The sequence below is a fragment of the Mesitornis unicolor genome, unplaced genomic scaffold (genome assembly GCF_000695765.1).
Source record: "Mesitornis unicolor isolate BGI_N332 unplaced genomic scaffold, ASM69576v1 scaffold8289, whole genome shotgun sequence".
NCBI classification, from domain to species: domain Eukaryota; kingdom Metazoa; phylum Chordata; class Aves; order Mesitornithiformes; family Mesitornithidae; genus Mesitornis; species Mesitornis unicolor.
Genome location: NW_010209184.1, coordinates 23454 through 45687, shown reverse-complemented (window position 1 = coordinate 45687; position 22234 = coordinate 23454). Strand labels below are relative to the sequence as shown.

At 37.1% G+C, this 22234-nt stretch overlaps 1 protein-coding gene across 1 annotated transcript in view; it reads left to right on the top strand.

The window, feature by feature from the left end:
* Positions 1–1246: 1246 nt before the first annotated feature.
* PRSS12 (protease, serine, 12 (neurotrypsin, motopsin)) overlaps positions 1247–22234 on the top strand; it is a gene marked incomplete at its 5' end in the record, with an annotated part of 35884 nt that continues 14896 nt past the window's right edge. The window contains 7 exons of the mRNA XM_010192786.1: positions 1247–1385; positions 6225–6403; positions 8541–8691; positions 13260–13438; positions 14080–14221; positions 15224–15420; positions 18494–18635. Coding sequence (XP_010191088.1) covers positions 1247–1385; positions 6225–6403; positions 8541–8691; positions 13260–13438; positions 14080–14221; positions 15224–15420; positions 18494–18635 — 1129 coding nt within the window. The remainder of the gene's footprint in view (positions 1386–6224; positions 6404–8540; positions 8692–13259; positions 13439–14079; positions 14222–15223; positions 15421–18493; positions 18636–22234) is intronic.

The window sequence follows — 22234 nt, the reverse complement described above, 5'->3', positions numbered from 1 at the left end:
AAGGAACACAAACAAACAAGTTTTAAGTTAATTAATTCCTTGAATTATTCTGCAGTTGTTTGGCTTGGGGGTTTTTATAAAACTGAACTAAATAATGACCAGGACACAATCTTAGTGAAAGCTGAGAAGAAAAAGTGGATCTATTTATTATTATTAATATATACACATACATGAACATATGTACAATGAAATGCAGACACAAAAACTGTTTTCTCCCATTGCCAAAACCCCTGCAAGCCGGGTGATGGTGTATCTTCTGATTTTAAGTAAATCACAGAGCAGAGACAGATGGATTAACTGAGATTTCAGGCAATACTAGTGCATACAATTAGGATATGTTTGATAATTTAACATAAATGTATTCTTTCTTGTTGAATTACTACTCTGTTATGACTGTTCTGGTTCCGTAGAGTTATACTTATGACCAGCATTCCCCACCTTTACCAGTGGCACTTGGCTACCTTCAACAGCAGATGTGTCAGGCATTTCAAGTAAAACCATTGTAATATAAAAATGCAAAATCTACTCATTTTCTTGGATTTGTGTGTTCTGTAGCTCTCAAGAAATAGAGTTTTTTTCCCCTACACTTATTTTAGACTATTCCTCATGTTCTTAACTTGTTTTGTCTGAGAATTTGTTAAAGACACCTGATGAATTAATAGAACTACATCCAATGTTTTTCTGTCTGAGAACAAGTATGAACAAATGCATTCATGAACAAATGCTTTGGCTAAAATAAACTGCTGACATCCATGACATGCATAATGTTAAATGGGTCAGAGCAAAAGCTATGCAGTCCAGTGGTTGTTTTTGATTCCTTTAAACTGAATGGAATTATGTGAAAGATAAAAGTATAGCACTCATATATATATATATGTACACTTTTTCCTTATTTGGGTAGCTGTAACCACATTTACATAATTATGTGTAGTCTGTATATACTTTTTTGGGATTAGATCTTTAATTAAGTTGTAGGAGGAGGAGGATCAGAAATGTGATATTTTTTCAGTATAATGGGAAAAATAAGGTTATAAGCTTTTGTATATCAGTGTATAAGAATGTTAGATGTACCAGAGTGCTTCTTAGAAGCAGGTCACCCAAAGAGCACAAAGTAAGATAGTAACACATGAAACAGGAATTCCCTTTGCAGATGGAAAATAAGGTTCAGAGTCTTTTGTGCAGGATATATTAACTGAGCAGTGGAGTACCTTGGAGGCTTAATTTTTTTATTTTTCTTTTTAACCAGGGTCAGTGAGACTCCAGGGCGGCAAGAATAAGTTTGAAGGTACAGTGGAGGTTTATTTGAATGGAATCTGGGGAACAATTTGTGGGAGCCACTGGGACAATAATGATGCTACAGTCATATGTCGACAGCTTGCACTTGGGTAAGTTTCAGTCTGAGTAGAGATCAGTCAACTTGTTTTAATGAAGTCTCTGTGTAAAGGACAATATATTTTGCAAACCCTGAGGGCTTTTTGTGTTTGATGATTGTTTTCTTCTGTTTGAAAGTTGTTGAATGATGTTGTTCTTTCCAGAATCCTTTGCTTCCTTCAATTGCATTGTACTTCAAAGAGGTTGCTGTGAGAATCATTATTTCATTTGAAAGCTGCATGTGGGATGTAGGGAGGAGCGGGGCCAGGGTAGATGCTACACTTTCTAAGTGAAAACTATGAACAGGTCAGAAAAGATTAAGGCAAACAAAAAATGCATTACAAGACTATCTGGGAGATGTCTATGAGGGCAGAAATGTGAGGTCTGATCCTGGTCTCACTATGTAAGTGTCAATTAAGAACAGCTCCAGTGAGGTTTCTGAATCTATAAAAATACTAAGTGTGGCCAGAATTAGGCTGTACATGGGCTTCTAATCATCCAGGAAAATTCCTGGTTAAGGTTACCCTGGTAATCAGCCATTCTATCCTGCCAAAAAACATCTAGGACTCATCCTAGGTTTTTGGAAAATGGGGTATTTTTGTTGTGCACATCTTCATGTAACTAGATAATCCGTATGGTTTACTTTCAGAGTTGAACATTGATAACAAAACCCCAAACCAGACAAGTTTTGCAGCTTTGCATTTTCCTGGAAACATTTTATAGAGTTATAGTAATCTTGTACAGGTTGAAAGTCCCTACACTGTGCTAATAACTCACTCTCCTCATTGACCACTACTTCCCACTGCTGTCAGAATGGAGTTAATCAACAGGGCGCCTTCACATAATTTGGTCATTCAATTCTAGATAAAGCCTATAGTGATGCAATTGCAATAGTAAGATGAAACTGAGGTAACATGTCCATACCAAAAGGGAGATTTAAAAATAAAATGCAATTTCAGCTTGTAGAAAATCAAGGCTGTTCAAGTTAGGCAACCAAATTACTTGAATACCCTCCCTTAGCACTCCATCCAGTTTGCACTTTCTCAATAAGTCATGAAGTATGACTCACTTTATAGCCTTTCTAACATTCCTTACAGTTACATATCAAAGTAGTGATTTCATTTGCTACAAGTAGTAAGGCACCTTTATAGCATACTTGCACTTTGACATTCCTAATGATGATTCCACTTTTCAAGACTGCTATAGCCAGAACTAAATCTAAGCTGTTTTGTAATATTCAATACTAATCTGGACACACCATGCCAACTTACAAAAAATGAGGATTAGATGAGATAAAAGTTCAGCCATCTGGAGGCTGCGATTTTGCTTATGACTTCAGCTGTCTACGTGCAATGTCTCCTTTCCTCATTTTCATAGAATCATACAATAGTTTGGGTTGGAAGGGACCTTTAAAGGTTATCTAGTCCAATCCCCCTGCAATGGGCAGGGACATCTTTAGCTGCAGCAATACTGGATGTAAAAGATACATTCTTTATGGTTCCCTTAAAGGAGGAGGATAAAGAGAAGTTTGCTATCACTTGGGAAGGAATACAATGTACTTTTAACAGACTCCCACAGGTGTATAAACATTCACTCACAATTGCTCATGCTGCACTCACTGAACTTTCACAGCCTCACTCCCCCAAGATGTGAAACTGTACCAATACACAGATAATATTCTGATTATACATACAATACATAGATAATATTCTGACTGGAGGGAGGTGGGGGAAGCAGCAGCAGCAGCAGCATGGCAAGCACTAAATAAAGCAGAAATTGAGATTCTGAAATATGCCAGGGACCAAGTAAAGAAATAAAATTCTTAGGTACTTAATGGATAGCAGGTAATGCAGTGATTCCTCCAGACACTTTAAGAAAAATCGAAGAGCTGCAAATGCCTCAATGGAGGAAGGCGGTACAACAATTAATGGGAACTTTCGGATACTAGAGGAAGCAAGTACCTGGATTTTGTATCATTTCTCATCCTTTAAATTAACTCTTATACAAAGGCAAACCCTGAGAGTGGAAATTAGAACATGAAGGGGTGGTCAAAACTCCAACTGAAGAATTAAAAGCATACCAGTCACCAGGACTGGTATACCCCCGTGACCTTGTTACAGCTGAATGGGGTTTCGCTGAACACACTACTTACTGTAACTTGTTTGGAACAGGCACTAATAGGCCAAAAAGACCTTTTTTGTTTAGCTCAACAACATTTAAAGAAACAGAACAACCATACTCTGAACCGGAAAAAGGGACTTTTATCTTTACTGCAAGCAGTTAAAACAAGTTGAGAAAATACATCAGAGACAACCTGTGCAAACTAAAGAGCCATTTAATGTAACAGAAGCTATTCTACAGGGGACTGCTCCCCCAGAAGGTGTTGCATAAAACCCCGCTATCAGAAAATGGTATGCCTACCTAACATGAGTTGCACAAAAGATGCAGTTAACTGAAGGACACACTAAAGTTTCCAATTTGCAGATGCCCATAAATACAGACTCTTTAGCATTACAACCACCTTTTAAACCTTCACCCATTCTGAATGCTCTGCTCCTCACTGAGGGTACTCCAACTGAAAACATCTGGCTTATGGATGCTTCAGCAAAAAAAAGGTAAATGGCAATACAAGGCCATTGCATTAGATATTACCACCAGCAAAAAAGTAATAGAGGAAGGTGAAGGCAGTGCACAAGTAGAAAAAAATAAAAGCTGTTATTTTGGCAGCACGGAATGGAGCAAAAATCATGTATGTAGATTCTTGTGACAAGTGGCGTTCCTCAGGGGTTGGTGTTGGGACTGGTGCTGTTTAGCATCTTTGTTGGTGACATGGACCATGGGATCGAGTGCACCATCGGCAAGTCTGCGGATAACACCAAGCTGGTTGGTGTGGTTGACACCCTGGAGGGCAGGGATGACATCCAGAGGGACCTGGACAGACTTAAAAAGTGGGCCCAAGCGAAACTAATAAAGTTCAACAAGGGCAAGATCCTGCACCTGGGCTGAGGCAACCCCCAGTATCAATACAGGTTGGGGGATGAAGGGATTGAGAGCAGCTCTGCAGCGAAGGACTTGGGGGCACTGGTGGATGAAAAGCTGGACATGAGCCAGCAGTGTGCACTTGCAGCCCAGAAGGCCAACTGTGTGCTGGGCTGCACCAGAAGTGTGGCCAGCAGTGCGAGGGATGCTATTCTGCCCCTCTAATCTGCTCTGGTCAGACCCCACCTGGAGTACTGTGTACAGTTCTGGGGAGACCAACCCAAGAACATTGAACTGTTGGAGCGGGTCCAGAGGAGGGCCATGAAGATGATCAGAGGGCTGGAGCACCTCCTCTATGAGGCCACGCTGAGAGAGTTTGGGCTGTTCGGCCTGAAGAAGAGAAGGCCCCAGGGGGACCTTATTGTGGCCTTTCAGTACCTGATGGGAGCCTACAGAAAAGATGAGGAGGGACCTTTTATCGAGGAGTGTAGTGACAGGATGAGGGGTAACAGTTTCAAACTGGAAGAGGGTAGATTTAGGCTAGATATTAGGAAGAAATTCTTTACTGTGAGGGTGGTGAGACACTGGCACAGGTTGGCAAAGAAGTTGTGGGTGCCCCCTCCCTGGAAGTGTTCAAGGTCAGGTTGGACAGGGCTTTGAGCAGCCTGGTCTGGTGGGAGGTGTCCCTGCCCATGGCAGGGGGGGGCGGACCAGATGATCTTTAAGGGCCCTTCCAACCCAAACCATTCTGTGATTCTGTGATACATCAGGTTGCTTAGAGCCCAGTCCAACCTGACCTTGAATGTTTCCAGGGATGGGGCTTCTACCAGCTCTCTGGGCAACCTGTTCCAGTGTTTCACAACTTTCATCATAAAGAAAAATTACTCCTTATACCTAGTCTGAATCTACCCTCTTTTAGTTTAAATCTGTTACTCCTTGTCCTGTTGCAACATGCCATACTAAAAAGTCTGACCTCATCAGATGTCCATTTAAGTTCTTTTTGCCTTCTATACCCTAAACATTTCAGTTGAACAAGACTTCTGTTAGCAAAAGTAGTTCAGTGATAGGGATGAATAGTTTGATCTTTAAATCTGAATCTAGGCCAAAAACTCCTGAGCAACCAGTAGTTGAAAGTTTGTGTTATCGTGTTTGGCAAAAATTTGGATCTATATACCACTAGGTATCACTGGTGCTTTTCAGATGCTTCTGCCTATCTGTTCCTTTGATTTTACAATTTTGGGTCTTTGTTTTGAAATTAATTTTGTTGGGTATTATATAGAAGAAAATATGGTTCAATATTGTCTCTGTTGATTCAGTATGGGAAGGAAAGGAAGCTGTTTATAAATGTTCTGTATGGATAAGAATGGCTCTATAGAGAATAATGGACACAGGCCTCGATGTAATGGAGTATGATGTGGTTTCACTGCTCCATGGTCACAACCATATTATATGGCATGCGTATGGGCAGAGCACTGGTACATCTTACTGGAGTAAAGGAGAGAATAAGGGTGAAAGGCCCCGTAGTATTACCTCTCTTGCAAGTATAACTGCAGTGGGATGGTACTGTAGATTCACCGATGGACTGTGGATTCTGAGTTCATTTTTGTAGTTAAGAACTGGGAGAACAGGAATGTGGCTGGCCCTGCAGCAACATGGGCCATTGTACTAAAATATCCCACAATAAAATGGTGAGAACTGGGTCACATCTGTTACTTTTCTTTGTGCAGAAGACAGTGCTGAACTGTATGAAAATGTGGTGAATTTACACTGTTGAAGAAAGCCCTTTCTTTTCTACTACAAAATTTATACATGAAAAAATGTTCCACTTCCCCTCCTCCCACTCTAATTTCCTATGCTGATTATTATTCTTACAGTGAAAAAGGTACAGCAAAACACAAACCATTTTCTGGACTGGGCCTTATTCCTGTTTACTGGAGTGAAGTGCGTTGTCGTGGTGATGAAGAAACTATACTGTTATGTGAAAAAGACATCTGGCAAGACGGAACATGTCCTCAAAAAATGGCAGCTGCTGTCACATGTAGCAATTCCCTAGGTAAGAAAATATACATATAGTTCACTCCTTTATTTAAATACAAGTAGTAACAATTACTCATTATTAAATTATAAAAAAAAAGATTAAGACTTCTCAGAACAGGAAATGAAACAGATTGAATCACCACATCATTAACTGTTTCAAATCCCTCTGTGCTGTGCAAGTAGTAACTAACTGAATCAGTTTTTACCTTTTCATAAGCAACAAGCAAATTGTTTTGAGATGTAGATTGTGAGAAAGGGTGAAGCAGCAAGAATCTTTGGCTGTGAAAGTAGGATTTTTCCCCCCACATTTATAAAACATTTATTTATTTACTTATTTACTCAGAGGTTGTATGTAGCTTTGGTAGCTACATATGCTACATACCAATTTGTTAGCTTTTCGTGAACGATAGGGAGAAGCAGCAATTTCACAAACAGGCCTATACGTTCTTCTGTGGTACAGAAGTCTTGGGATGACATCCCTTATTGTAAATGTGAATGACATCGCACAAGGGACTGTAAAGTTTTTGTCCTATTCTGCATACATTTAAAACAGGTCCAAGGTGTTCCTAGCTGGTGCAAGGTGTTGCTACCTCACACATCACTCACAGAATTCAAAATGATAGAAAAAGAATTATTAACGCTTTTAAGATATTTCAGATTATTTCAATGAACATGATAAACGGCAACTGAATCGGCAGTTATGCCATCAGATTTAAGATATTACTGACCTCGAGAAAGGCTAGGCTGGTAGAGCTGAGGAGCTGGCAATGGCAATCTCTTTAGTTGTAACCAAAATATGCATGGCTGCAGCCAGCTCTGTGCTGCCTTTCCTCTCCTACTTACATTCCTATCCAAAGGCAGATCCATTTTTGTCCTAAAGCTCCACTGTTCATAAGGAATATTTTGATATAATGACTGCTAAAAAATCCTTTTGGTCTTAATTTAGAAGACTATGGTGTAGAGGGAAGGGAGATTCTTTTTAAGCTAGGAGACAAGTTGAAGGACCAAAGCAAGCAAAATAGTTTTGCCTAAAGAAACTGAAAACTACAAATTCGTGAATTCTAATTTTAGATCATAAAGTTTTCCTTCTGTTTAGACATTTTCACTAGAAAATTTTGTTTTGTTCTGCTTAGATAAATGTATTAAAGGACTAATGTCTGTTTCAATAATGATGAAAGGAAGTGTATCAGTAATTTAGAGTCCAGGATATCTGAAATTAATTAAACTGATCCCAAGTTTCAGCAGACTAGATGAAGCTTTCAAGTTTTGCAGGTTCTACTGCAAGTAGTCTTTTTAAATAATTACCAAAAAACTGATTTCATACCAGTGAAGCAGTAAGACGAACTTGGAGAAATGTCCTCAACTTTCTTTCAGCCAAGAAGTAGATTAAAAGGGAGCATTAATTGATTGGAAGATCTACACAAAAATTAATCCCATTTTAAATCATTCAGATTCAGATGAAACTTTAAAATAACATTTGAAATACAGGAGTGATTATGTTTTCAGTATAATTTTAAGCTGTTTCCATTATTATAGCTTTAGGGAAAAGTGGTGCTTTCAAGATAATTTACTGCTGGACCAGAAAAGCGCTAATGATTTGAGAAGACCAAAAATCAAACTGTATCTCAGAAACAGGAAGGAAACAATATTTAAACAATTAAAGTGAGACTCTGTAGTCAGTGAGATTTCACTGCTCTGACTGGAATTATCAAAGGAATAAGAAAACATGAGGGTGAATTGCTACTTCTGTGGCAATGAAATTATTTTTTTCTCTTATTTCAGATTTTACCCTCTAGGACCAAGCCTATTCAGAGACAATTTTGCTCTTACTGGTAGAAACACTACTCTACTGACTGAGTGTAGTATTTGGTCTTCCAGCCCTAAGTATCTGTGAGCGCTTTGACACTTAAATAACTCAAGATCAGTATGGTTACTTGTCTGTAGAATATTCTCCAGCTACTGAGAGCGGAGCTTAGGGGAACTAATTTCTAATGACTTTAATTTCAGGTTTTCCATCTAACTAGAAAAAAATAAAGGGTGGTTCTTGAGCGGTGTCAGAGAAAACATTAAGTCATATTCTTTTTTTCTTTACTATCGGGATAACGATTTTGGGAAAGAAATTACCTTTTCTTATATTCTGTGTTTGATCACAGCCTCTGTCTTTACTCCGATCCGGCTGGCTGGTGGGAACAATGCTCATGAAGGAAGAGTAGAAGTCTACCATGCTGGCCAGTGGGGGACTGTCTGTGATGATCAGTGGGATGATGCAGATGCTGAAGTTGTCTGTCGGCAGCTTGGCCTTGGGTTTGTTTTTCTACCTATTTTCTACTGCAGCAGCAAAGCAGGAGAGTTAGTCAGACACACAGCTTGTTGTCAAAATATGCTCCTTTAAAATCACACTATTACTTTGAACCACTAACTAAGTTTATTTATAGAAGATTCAGGTACAGTGCCAACATTTACAAGTTCCTGGAACTCTGATTTATTGGATCCAGTTTTCAGTGTCATATGGTAGGGGAAATTTTGTCTGTAGGACAGACAAAGGATGTGTCTCAGAATAAATTCTGACTTTTAAGTGAAAACTCATTGCAATTCCAGTAAAGTTTCAAACAAAAACCCTAGGTGAAGAAAAGGAAGTTGCTTTAGCTGTTAAAATCCTTACATGCATTTTACTGGCGAGTTTAACAGCCTCCCTGCTTTGGAGTAAGAGCCTTGCTTTGTCAGAAAGGATGTGGGGTTTTTTGTATGTCTGTGAGAATCTCTCAAGATTTGTTTAAGTCCTGTCTCTGTAGATTGTCAGTTTGCATATCTGAATAGAGACCTAGTTGAAGTTTTGACAGTTAAGCTTGTCAGTGATTTTGTTTGAACCAAACATGGTCCATAATATAATCAAAGCAGCAGAACAGGATTTTCTTGCTCCTCTTCTGAACAGCCGGGGGTGATTTTGATACCACACAGAAGGTATGTATTCAGTATTTGAGGAAGGATGCTGCAGAAGTGGGAGGCAAAGAGGAGAACTGCTGGATCAGAGAGGAAAGAGATGGGGACAATTGGCCAGATGGGTTGGGAGGGAAAGAACTAGGAGCAAGATGCAGACATGATACTAAGATGTATACCCAGGGAGAAGGGGATTATGTTTGAGACAGACTGGATGAGAACTAAGCAGATCAGTGCAGAGGAGACTGGAACAGAACTTGCCTGTTGAACTCTGTTGAGATTATGGTGAATTAAAAGAAGTGGCCTTGAAGTTATCAAGCTTTGTGGCATTAACGAGTGGCCCCCACTGAGTACTTGTTCTGTGACCTGACACTGAGGCCTCAGACTGCTGGTGCCTTCAAAGTAGCTCAAGAGGGAAAGAACTATGCAGTACTTAAGCTTCTAGATCTCCTGGTGAGCCGTGGGAGAAACACTGTCCTGACATCAGATTCTCATTTTTCCCCAGTTTATTTTATGCTATATAAGTATTTCTATACTCGTGCACTTTTCTAATTGTGAATACCTAACGATAAGTCTATCTTTTTACAGACTTTTTCTGCTTTTTAACTGGGCTACTATTAATAAGTTTGAGGAGTCACTAAGCTATGTTTTACATTTCTATATACTAATGGAAATGTCATGCTCTTAACCTGTCTCCTTACTGATTACAGTAAAACATTTGATCACTTTAATGTTCAGAAACTGCAGTTCTGAGATGCTTCTAATTTGATTTGTTTTTTTCTGAGTGAATAAATTATATTAGGATGGTGCTAACTCTTTCTGAAATATGTCTAGAGATATACAGAATTTCTCAAGTAATCAAGAAGTCTTGACAAATGTGCTCATTACCATGAAGTGAAATTTTACCAAGAGTGGCAGTAGAGCAGTTATGAAGTAATAAAAATAATCTAAATTTGCAAACTGTTAATCCATCTGGAAATGTGCCACAAATTGTAGAAATAAAGTGTCTCAGTAGGTAGTTTCTCACACCCTTTCAGCTTTTCTGTAGCACTCCTATAAAACTTCAGAATATTGGCCTACCATTAATAGGTGAAAAATAAGGAGAACTTATTTTTCTATTTGGTTTCATAAATACCTTTTGCTTGATACAAATTGCCCTTATTATAATAATGAGATGTGTGGTCTCTGCTTTATTGGAACTCCAGAGATTCTTACTAGATCATGGCATAACTTGTTTTCAACATTCAGAGTAGTGAAGTATTATCTCTTTGATTTCTGGCAGCTTCTTAATGAATAAGGATTTTTTTCTAACACTTTCTATAAATCTGTACCAGCATCAGAATTAAAGAAAATACAAGAAACAGAAGCTACATACAAGAGCTTTCTTTTTGTGCAAAGTCTGTATATATGCAAATACTACTCAATAAATGAAGATAGTTTATTTTATATTTATTAATATTCCAAAGTACAATTATTTTAAAAACTACCAGTAAACCAGGCTTTCTGTAATAAGCCTATAATATAGTTAGGGTAATATTAATAAAAATAGGTATCTTGAAAGTAGGCTCTTCAGTCTATATTTATTCAATTCTACAAATAGTCTGAAGTGCTGAGAACTCACATAACCTATCTTGGTACATCAGGAAGGTACACTGGAAAACCAAGATATTTTTATTTATTTAGATGCTTAAATATAAATAGGATACCTAGACTTGAAATACGGATTACCTTTAGTGTATCCTACACATTGTATTTTCTTAGTTTACTATATATTCATTGACAATATCAGCTAGTTCAAAAAGCAGCTTTTTATGAAAGGTAAGAGACAGAGAGCTTGGCTTTTTTTCCCATTACCAGCATTGCAAAATACAAATGTTCAGTAAATTAAGGCTACATATAAAAATGCATGGTTACTTAAACTAAATGAAAGAATCATAAGGGCAATCAGGAATTGTTTCGCAAAGCTCAGGGAAAAAGATGATTTCCTGTCTATTAAAATACTTTTTGTCATTGCTAAAGGAGACATATTAAAGATATCTGTTAAGATGTTATTTTGAATTAGGAAGGCCATTCAGAAGAAAAAGTAAAGTCTAATTAAAAATCTCTCTCAAAAATAAGGTATTAACTTCAGATTGAAGCTACGTGTTTTGTTAAATTGTTGCTTGCTGAGTGTTTGAGGATATTTTTAGTTTATGTACCTGCTTCTCTGAAGCAATTGCAGATAATAACTCATCTCTCTACTGAGTAAATAAGACATGGTTTTTGATAATTTCCATGTTCTCCACCACTTGAAGGAGGCATCTAGTCATCAAAAAAACTGTCTGAAAATTAACAGTGTGTTTTCAAGATTAATGAGGCACATTAGCTTAAAAGTACTTTTTAAAAATGGTTTTAAACAAAATGAAAATGCAAACCAGATTATTTAATTTAGCTTTCTTGTGTGTGCTTTTCTTTACTGAGCACTATCATCTAGTGTCGACCATGAATTTGCACATTCTTCCTTTCTGTAGAACATTTTCCTGATCCTAATTTAATTTTTATAAGCCTCTTATTGCAGTTATTTTTCTGAAACCCCTTTACTGTTCCTCAAGAATTTTTAAGATTGCTAGCTGTAAATTTAGTATCGTTTTCCTTTTAAAAAAGGAGCAGAGATTGTTACACATTTATAAAAAGTACTAGAAATGAAATCCCCATCTAAATCCATATATGAATTAATGAGTCAGTACCTTAAAAATATGAAATACTGCAATTTACATTTAAAAAAAAAAATCACAGCAATGTACTATTATGATGCAAAGTCACAAAAGCCAGTTAAGAGTTAGAATGATTACATCCTAAAACAAAATAGTCAAGACCTGTCATGTTTTCAGTATAAACAGAACATACCATTCCTGTTAGGTGTTACATGACAGTATATGGCTGGTAGTGGAAATCTCTCATTAAAGCAAATTAATAATTAGTATAGAGCCCTGCACCCAAACTGTTAATTAACTTAAACTAATCCTTTAGTTAGGTCATTGAGTACAATAAAAAATTTAGATAGACATTTCAATCCTACAAGTTGAAGAAGATTACAGATACTGAGAATACTACTATAAAACTAGACTGGATATATGAACAGAGAAACCATTGAGTGGAAAGAAACCAAGCCATAAAAATATTTACATAAGAAAGACATTGTACCTTAAATAGAATTAGAAAAATCCTGATAGATCATCAAGTGTTAAATACTGCATAATTTTGGGAATGCTGAAACAATGGAGTGTTTTCAATTTACATAGGTTTTTGTGCTCAAAATCCTCTACGCTGACATAAATAGTGTAACACACACAAGCCTAGCCATTGATCTGCTTTCTGTTCTTATTTCTAGCACTCACTGGTGGTCTGACATTGTTAAGTTACTTCACATCTCTTTGCCATGGCTTTTACATAACTAAATGGAGAACAATCACTTTTATCTGCCTTATCTGGGTATTTGAAATTTGATTAGTGTGCTTTGAGGACAACAGATGAAAGTCACTTTAGAAATATACAGTATTATTTTTACTACATACAAACATTAAATGAAAATGAGAATTCTTATACCGAAGCTGTACATTGATAATCTCTTCTAGGAAAGTTATACTTAAAAATCAAAAGGGAGAGAAAAGGGAAATCTCATAGAAACAAACTGATCCTCTAAGTACATTCAAACCGCAGAAGTGCAGAAACAGTAAGTTTAAGTCCCTTTATAGCCCCAGCTGAGACTGAAGTTGATTGTAGAACCACATCATATGACATGACATGACATAATGCAGGCTTCACTGTCAGTTATCAGTCAGCAGCTGTTTAAGCAGTGACACCTGCTATGTTATGCAACATTTTAGGTCTTCCCACTGAGTGCGAGACTCTTCAACTTGCCTGTTCTTGACTAGGTGTTTGTTACATTTTGGCAGGGGTGTTGCCAAGGCATGGAGCCAGGCTTACTTTGGAGAAGGCACAGGCCCCGTGCTGCTGGACGAAGTGCAGTGCACAGGAAATGAACTCTCTATAGAACAGTGTCCTAAAAGCTCCTGGCGAGAACACAACTGTGGCCACAAAGAAGATGCTGGCGTTTCCTGTACACCTCTCACAGGTAGTTCAATTACCAGCAGTCACACAGGAAAACAGTGACAAATGCAGAGTCCACAGCTCTGGAAAGAGAATTTTTAAAGTTTGCAGATGCACAAAACCCTCCAGTAATAAATTATTCAGGCAGTATCAGAAAGAACGAGCTGTTGGCTATAGAAATTCTACAGGTACAGAAGATCTCACTATCCTGTACAAAGCCTTAGTTCCTCAGTAGCATGCTAACTGCCACTTGTAGTGTGGTACATGTCCTAACTGTGTAGCACATCTAGCAATGACAGTAAGCATTGCAGCATAAAAGCAATGGGAAAAAACTGAATATACAAAGAAAACGGTAAGGTGCATGAAATCATGTAATTAGAGCTCGCTCCTGTGAACTTGACATGCAATAATGGCTTGGGGGATCAATATCTTGTGCTATTTTCTTGCACTGATCAATTGCGTTATGCAACATTTCACAGACGACCAGGTGCAGTATGGCATTTCTTTCATCTCATTAATTGACACCTAGTGATCAGCACTAGATTTACTAGTCTAATATTCCAATCAGATGCAGTAAATGCAATATTATTCATTTTGTTTTAGAATAATTGGACCTAAGAAAACCTGATTCTTGTTTTTGTTTTTCCTTACTTGTTAATGACACAGATGGTGCATTAAGACTAACAAGTGGGAAAGGCAGTCATGACGGACGCCTGGAGGTCTATTATACTGGGCAGTGGGGCACAGTCTGCGATGATGGGTGGACAGAGCTGAATACACAGGTGGTTTGCCGGCAGCTGGGATTTAAGTAAGATCACTTGATATTAGATATCTGACTCTTTGACTTGACAATGATGACAAATGTTTACATGAATCCTACAGTATTCGGGAGTTTGTTTTTTTAAATATTAACTGAGTGCTTCATAGAAACTACTGAGTTAAAATCTCTTGAAGCCTGCTTCCCTCAATCTCTAAGAGACATTTATGGCCTTAGTTTAGGTAGAAGAAAAATCTTCAGCTGACGTTGTGATTCAGCAGTCATTATTCACCGAGTTCTTACCAATCATCTTATTTGGCTAACTACTGACATCAATGCCTATGCTACAGAGAAAAATTGATGTGTTTTATTCTACTTTGCCTATAAAAGTTTGATTCTTTGAAATCTTTGCTTGTCCAACAATCACTAATAATCACATTTTCAAGGTATAAGTCCTTCTGCATTTATCTCAGAAACTCAAAGCCTAGCCCTGGAACACTGTTATGTATTGAAAATAATATTTTAGGAAAAAAATCCATTACAGTTTCATGCATTCACTCTTCACTACTTTTTTTACTCACTGTGGTTATAAAGGTACACTCTCACGAGGTGACTGTTGTCTTGCCTCAACAGTATAACAGCTCACATTAAAAAAAAAAGAAAATCAACAAAAAACTGTCTCATTTTTCCCCAGACTGTGATATTCAAATGTAGATATAATACTAAGAACGTGCTTTAGGTCTCAAAATCAGTGAGACAGCCATATATTTGGTTGAAGTGAAGTTCAACCTAATCAAATGCATTGCATTCTTAAGGTTATATTAATGTAACAGAAATTCCTTAAAAAAACATTACCAAAGCAGTAGCATATAGTGCTGTCATTGAATTTAATGCTAACTGAACCTGTTCTGTCATGGTTAATACTGTTTGCTGTTAGTGCTTGAAAAACCTTTATTCCTCCAGAAATAATTTATTTCCTTTCTAGAGTTTAGGTATCACATGTCCCCTAATCACTGTGGACCAAATCATTATGTATATATATTTGTCATGCAGGTATGGGAAAAGTGCACCCGAGAGCTACTCAGAAGGAGGCTCTGGGCCTATCTGGTTGGATGATGTCAGCTGCTCAGGGAAGGAGACAAACCTTCTGCAATGCTTAAGGAGAGAGTGGGGAAAGCACGATTGCAGCCATCAGGAGGATGTCAGACTCATTTGCCATCCAGATAATGACAACCATAAACTCTCTCTTGGTAAGGCATTTCTTTGGTGAAGTCACAGTATAGGTATTGCGGTGGGTACAGATCTGAGCGAAGTACAGTATACTTAAGGATGCTCAAAACCTTAACATTTGGCAGATGTGTGCAAAGATGGAACAGCAAGGGGAAAAAGTCCACTCCTGAAAATCATAGGAAGTAACAAGCTTTGTTTAAGGGAAAATAAACAGCCAGAACATTAAGGATCAACACAGATTTGTAAAGTAGTAAAGTCAGGTTCCAGAAATCCTGTTCTCTCAGTCTTCACCAGATTTTAGACCTATTCAGCACTTCCTAATAGTATAGCACATTTCACTCAGCACTCTCCACGATCTAAGTAATTGTCTCACGTTATCACAAGTTGGAGATGTACCCAAGCACTGAGGAATATAAATCAATCGTATATCCTCCTATGGCCTTTCATTCAGACAATCTGAATAGAGATATGGAAAAAGAGAAGCTCAGAGATAGCAAGAAGAAAGGGCAAGAAGCAGGAAATTATTTCTCTATTGCCTATCATTCATATTGTGCCAGGGTGAATGGGCCCCACTTACTGACCAGAATAGAATGATACTACAGACACAGAACAAAGAGCCAGTTTCAGTGTCCAAAAGCCTACAAATGTGTATGAAAAAAAGAATGAAAAGACAGATAAAAAATGAGAGAGAAATACTAATTACAGTGGTATTGTAGAAAAAAATGTTTATAAATTAATTCCAAAGATTCCTAAATCCACATGTAGATAATTAAGAATTCTGTCAATCAGATATGCACAGTAAAAATTACAGGGGAACAATGGGTTGCTCAGCAATTCTGAAAACCAGTTTCATGTTTTAGATTTGCTGCATACAGATTGTGTAGCTTGTCACTAGGCAACCTTTTACAAAATTGTTGCCAATATTCTTTAGTTTACCTAGGTGTATTTTAGTTGATTTTGAAATTAGAATTAAAACTAGTGGAATTAGAGTCACAACTTCTACTGAAATCTAATTGATTTATATGCCTGGGTGCCTGAAGTTCTCTGGATATTAGAGTAAAGGTATATCCTGCAAACTAAGACATGGATTTACTGCATGACATTGCTACTTGTTTTATCAACAATCAGCACTTCACATGTACTTTTCTAGTCTCTCCCTCTTTATAATCTTTTTTCTTTATAGCCTTTTGACCTCTTACAATCCAATGAAATGTTTTATGTTGCAATACAGTTCCATTATATGTCGATGATGTCAAATCACATGTGCAAGAAAGAATTTTCTCAGACCAAAAATAACAGGAATTCAAATGACTGCTGTCTTTACAGATGCAAACCATCTGTGCGCCTTTGCTCAAATTCTTATAAAATATAATTTTAGCTGAAGGATTGGTTCACTTAAATGCATCCATATGGCAACATTCTCACATCTTCCATTACCGGAAAGTCGTATTAATTTTATGCTCATAAATATATATAGATATATATTCTAAAACACAAGAAGATGAGATAACAGTAAAGTAGATATAATGTATCATTAATATCCCATGTCTCTCGCTGGGTAATATAAATTTCACCTAAATCACATACTTCTAAGATAACACATCATTTCAACAAGAAAATGAAGACAGCGTATCTGACATTTCCTACAAGATTTCTGAGTGGAAAGTGGACAAAGACTCTTGTTAGCATTTACTTCTCAGCACTTGAAAAAGCCTTTTTTTTCTCCATGTAAGGATGAATTCAGTGGAAAAATATGAGAAACTAGTAAATTATATGAGTTGAGGAAATATAGACATTAAGGAACACTAAAAGTGAGACGGATACAATAGAGTACAATAACTATGACAACATGTGTTTAGTATGTAAGATCATGACGATGTAGCTAAAGAGAAACCTTCACTGCGGTGAAGCTAATTAATGTCACTGTCCACACAGTATGAACTCCGGTATAAGAAATGTGCTTTAAATAATATTTGAAGCAAACAGATTTTAATTTTGTTTTCAGATATCTCCTCTTTTAATTAATGAATTAGGCCAGATCTAACTAGGTCTGAGTAAGAGTAAGGTTTGGTACATAAAAGTTATTCATACCTTAAATTAATCTGAATTAAATTTCAAATGCAAATGTCTCAAGATGCTGCTTTATTTAAGAGCATGATTAAGTAATTCCTCATACTTACAGGGTTAGAAGGGATTAGGAACAGGTTAGAAGAATGAGGAACAGTCTTTCCAATTATTCTGAAAGGAACCTCTAATTAGTGTAGTAAGGATTATAAAGTGTGACATACTAAAAGATTTAGATGGTGATTCTCATTTAAACACTATAAACAGGCCTCTGAGGAATTCGTAACTGTTTTAAGGCTACTCGCATTGCTAGCATGCTATAAGTGAGAATCAAATATGTATTTTGCTTAATCATTCAAAGCTTAATTACAGGCCAAGCACTGAACAAACCACGATTAATTAAGTCTAATCCATGAGTGATATTCTTTATTATGAACATATCTGAATAAGCAATCAATTTAAATTCCTAGAAGACTAATGCACATTAGTCTAGATAACATGATACAGAATATTATGCTATTACACAAAACATGCTACAAAATAGCAAGCATAACAAGTAATAATTGAAATTCAACACAATGTTGCACTTTTTTCTGGTCGCAACTAGTTTGAGAATGGATTTATGAACTGAGATCTAGTTAAATTCATCCATAAAGTTTCTGCAAGTAAAACCTGTCCAGCTTGCATGGGTATCATATCAGAGATGTTCTGATGTATCATATCAGGTGTTTTCTGCCATTAGAGGGAGAATTGTTCTGTGCCCACTGTGACCAAATTCTGAGCTATGCCTTATGCTGAACCAGATGAACTCTGAAGTTCAAAACACAATAGTATTTCATATTTGTCTTGTCATTTGTACAACGTAATTCTTTTTGCCAGCCAGGAAAAATATGACTACTTTAACAGCTGACTTCAAGTTTGTTGAACATAAACATCAGTTGACCCTGTATACTGAACATAATGTAACTCACCTAAAGTACTAGTTCTTGCTTCTGTTCTTGTGAGTTGACAGCAGTAATTTATTGCCAGGTCCCCCCATCAGGCTGATGGATGGTGAGAATAAGAAGGAAGGACGTGTAGAGATTTTTATCAATGGCCAGTGGGGCACAATTTGTGATGATGGATGGTCTGATAAGGATGCAGCTGTAGTCTGTCGACAGCTTGGCTACAAGTAAGAAAACTCATTAAGCTGTTTCTCAAGTTATCTGTTTACTGTATCTAAAAATGTTAAGTTTCTGCAACCAGATATCACCAACTTATGTCTGATAACATAACATACGCCTTCTAAAACTTGTCTGTTTTGCATTCTTTTAGAAATTGTATTTATACTAGTCATATAAGTAGGAATAGGCTATATTGTTAGTATTTATCTTTTGTGAACCTTAATGCTGACTTTGAAATCCTTATAGGTTTTAACAGAACTGTTAAAATTTTTAATTAAATATAGCAACAGGTCAGTGTCCACTGTCACAAGGTGTGGATATGACTTCTGCAGATTGAGATGTAGGCACACCAGCTACTGAATTCCTAGTTCCACGGGGTTTTTTTGTTCATTTAGTGCTCTGACTTGACTTGATGTAGCTTGAAAATTTGATAAAATTGTTATACAAAGGATTATGGTCTTGTCTTACAAAATTTGACAGCAATTTGAAATAAAGCAATTTAGCAATTTAATAAAGGATTAGACCTGACAGACAAAAACATCCTCTAATTAAACCCACCACAATGTATATGTGTCACTTATGAAACAGATTGCTTAATCAGGCTTACATCACTCATAAGCAATTCTTTTTCTGGGTACGTAAGTGTAGTAAAGATATAACAATATAGGGCAGATATATATAAATAGCAGAACTAGCATGAGTTGAAAAATATCCAGAATACTAGTGAAATACAAGAGGAAGCTAGTGAAATGTATTCTCTGAGTGCATCTATAAAGAAATCTAAGCTTAGGAAATACAAATCATGTTATCTGTTTGCTGTATCTAACAACATAAAGTTTGTGCAACTGAAACTCATCAGGTTATGTCTGAACACAATACATGCCTTTTAAAAACTGTTTGGTTCTTCTAGTAAAGCATATTTATAAGTAGCAATGGACTATGACAAAACTACAAAACTTGTATTATCTCCCACTGAATAATTCATTTAGTCTGTTTCAACCTCAGCCTCACTGGTCTTTTATATGTCTCTCTCAGATAATCAAACTCTACCATTTAATCCCACCTTCTGTTTTTAAATCTCTGCAAGGACAGACAGTTGGCTGGATTCTCAATTTGTGCCATGTCAGAATAAGGAGTTAAGATTATGGGATACAACAGAGCACATTTCCTGAAGGACTAGGGGTAGACACATTTTAGAAATCTAAAATTAGGTTCCAGAAACTGGGAGAGATTGTCGGAAATGCTGGATCTTGGTGACCCTATGTCTAGACAGCTGCATTCCACAAACCTGACTATGCCGTTACATGCAACGATGAGCTGGAACTGCTTCTGGGCCTAGGAACTCGTGCTCAGATCTTTTTGCTGAAGTTCAAATTACATTCAGTGGCGACTTGACTGTTCCAAAGCAAGGCTGGGGTTTTTGGGTTCATGCACCTGAGCTTCGGGGTTGATGAACGTTGTTTCTTTAGAAATAAACACATTATGACCTTTTCCTGTGAGGAACTCAAAAAGCACCTAATACTGAAGTTGGTATCAGTTTTCATTGAGACTAATCACAGAACTAAACAGTATCATTCAACTCCCTTTACAATGCTACGTTTAAATCCCAAGTCTTTCCTACTACAGAAGAAAAAAGTTCAAGTCTAGTCGGCCACCTATACTAATCAGCTGGATTTCCCAATTAATAGTATTATGAATAATGGTAACACTGCATCTTAAGAGCTCAGCACATTATGGTGTACAGCCTTGTGTCTGAGAAAAGCTAGGCGATAAGACCTGAAGCCGCTCTTCTCTCTAGGGACAGATCTGAGCAAGCAAAAAGGCTGTTTTTCTCTGATGGTCATCTACACACAAATCGTTGGGTTGGAATGTGGCAATTAAGGGACACATACACTTTTGTTAAGGGTGGACTAAAACCAGTTGTAAGAGCACATTCCAGCTTGTAACACACACAAAACTTAACACTTCTACTCTTGGAGATCTCACAACTATATGAAAAAGAAATTCTCTACTAAGCTGCACTCCTTGCTCTGGAATATATATGATTTTTACTCTTGTTTCCTGATAGATGTTCTATTTAAACAGTGGAGGGTTTTTTGTTAAGTGTTGGTATGGACACATATTTCATAGCAATTACCAAAATCTGAGAGATTACTAATGCACAGTAAGAGATAGGTAAGTTTCATATGAAGGCAGGAAGAGTCTCTGCAGTACAAGTCCTACTATTCAATGCATGATTGCAGTCCATATACATTAAGTTCCCTCCTTCATCTTTGTATTTTTACATCTCTTTCACCTAAAATACTTACATATGCGGCCTCACAGATGCCAGAGTATTCTCTGAGATTTATCTGGTAAGCCAGTGGAGGCAAGTGCCCTTGTTAAGTAGCCGTTAAGAGTCTGCAGAGACAGTTATGTACTAAACTGCAATAAATACTTCTCTGGGAAAGCCTACCGTGTTGATTCACAACAAAGTAGTTTTCAATATCCTGAAGAACTTTAGAGCAATGCCCTAAAGCAGAAACCTTGTTTTTGGACATAGAGATAGCAAAACCAGGTAAAGGTTTTGCAACTAGTGCCTGTACTGTCTCACTACTTTGTAATACCATACATGGACACAGCAGCTGTCCATGGGTATCAGAGTGCTGGACATTTCTTTTTGTAGTTTTCTGTAATCAGAGTATCATCCACAACAGAAAAATATTTGGAGCAAGAAGAGACACATTGCTTGTGACTGACAAGTTAAATCATGCTAAACTCACTAGGCAAAGATTGTCCTATACTGGTCCCAAAGTCAGTTAAGGCTTTGGATTATCTAGTAAGTACATGCTAGCCATGGAAATTAAAAATGTCTAAGGACAGTTGACCTTGTGGTATTATCTCTCTCAGATGTTTTATGCGCTTATCTTTCCTGGCATTTTACAATTCATGCATTCTAACCAACATTCCCTACTTAGAAAACCTGCCAACCCACGCTTCAATATGCGGTAAAAAAATCCAGACAGACAAGGCTTTCTATGTGCACGTTTGAAAACGGAGGAAGCTTGTATGTATTACTTTTATGTTTGAATTATATGGATATAGGCAACTGAGGACTGGATTCTTTGAGTTTGATCCAGCCACACTTGTAGCATGACAAAGCTTTGAAAATGGTATGACAAATCAGTATTTCTCCCCAACAGAGAATCCCTAGCTGATGTAGAGACATGAACTCTTCATGCCATTCTCACCTATCTTCCCCAACACACAGGTATAAAAAGAGATATAAAATGAGGTCTAAAGGAAGAGAAATATCTTCTTGCCTAATACTTTTTCATTGTTAAACTCTCTCTCTCTGCTCCAGTATTTAATTGTATATGCAGTTACATTTTTGTATACATAGAAGTACTGTCCTTCAGAAAATGCAATTACAACATATCCTATAAAATGGAAATCTATGATATAGTGCAACATTTTAGTTATCTAGAATTTAGTATATTCTTATCACAATAAAATATCAGTAAATTGCTCTTAACTGATACATAAACTTGTAGCTCAGACACACCTAGAGGTGGCTGTGGCTTCCTGTCCCACTTCTCTGTATAGCCAGTTGGGTGGTCTCCTACCC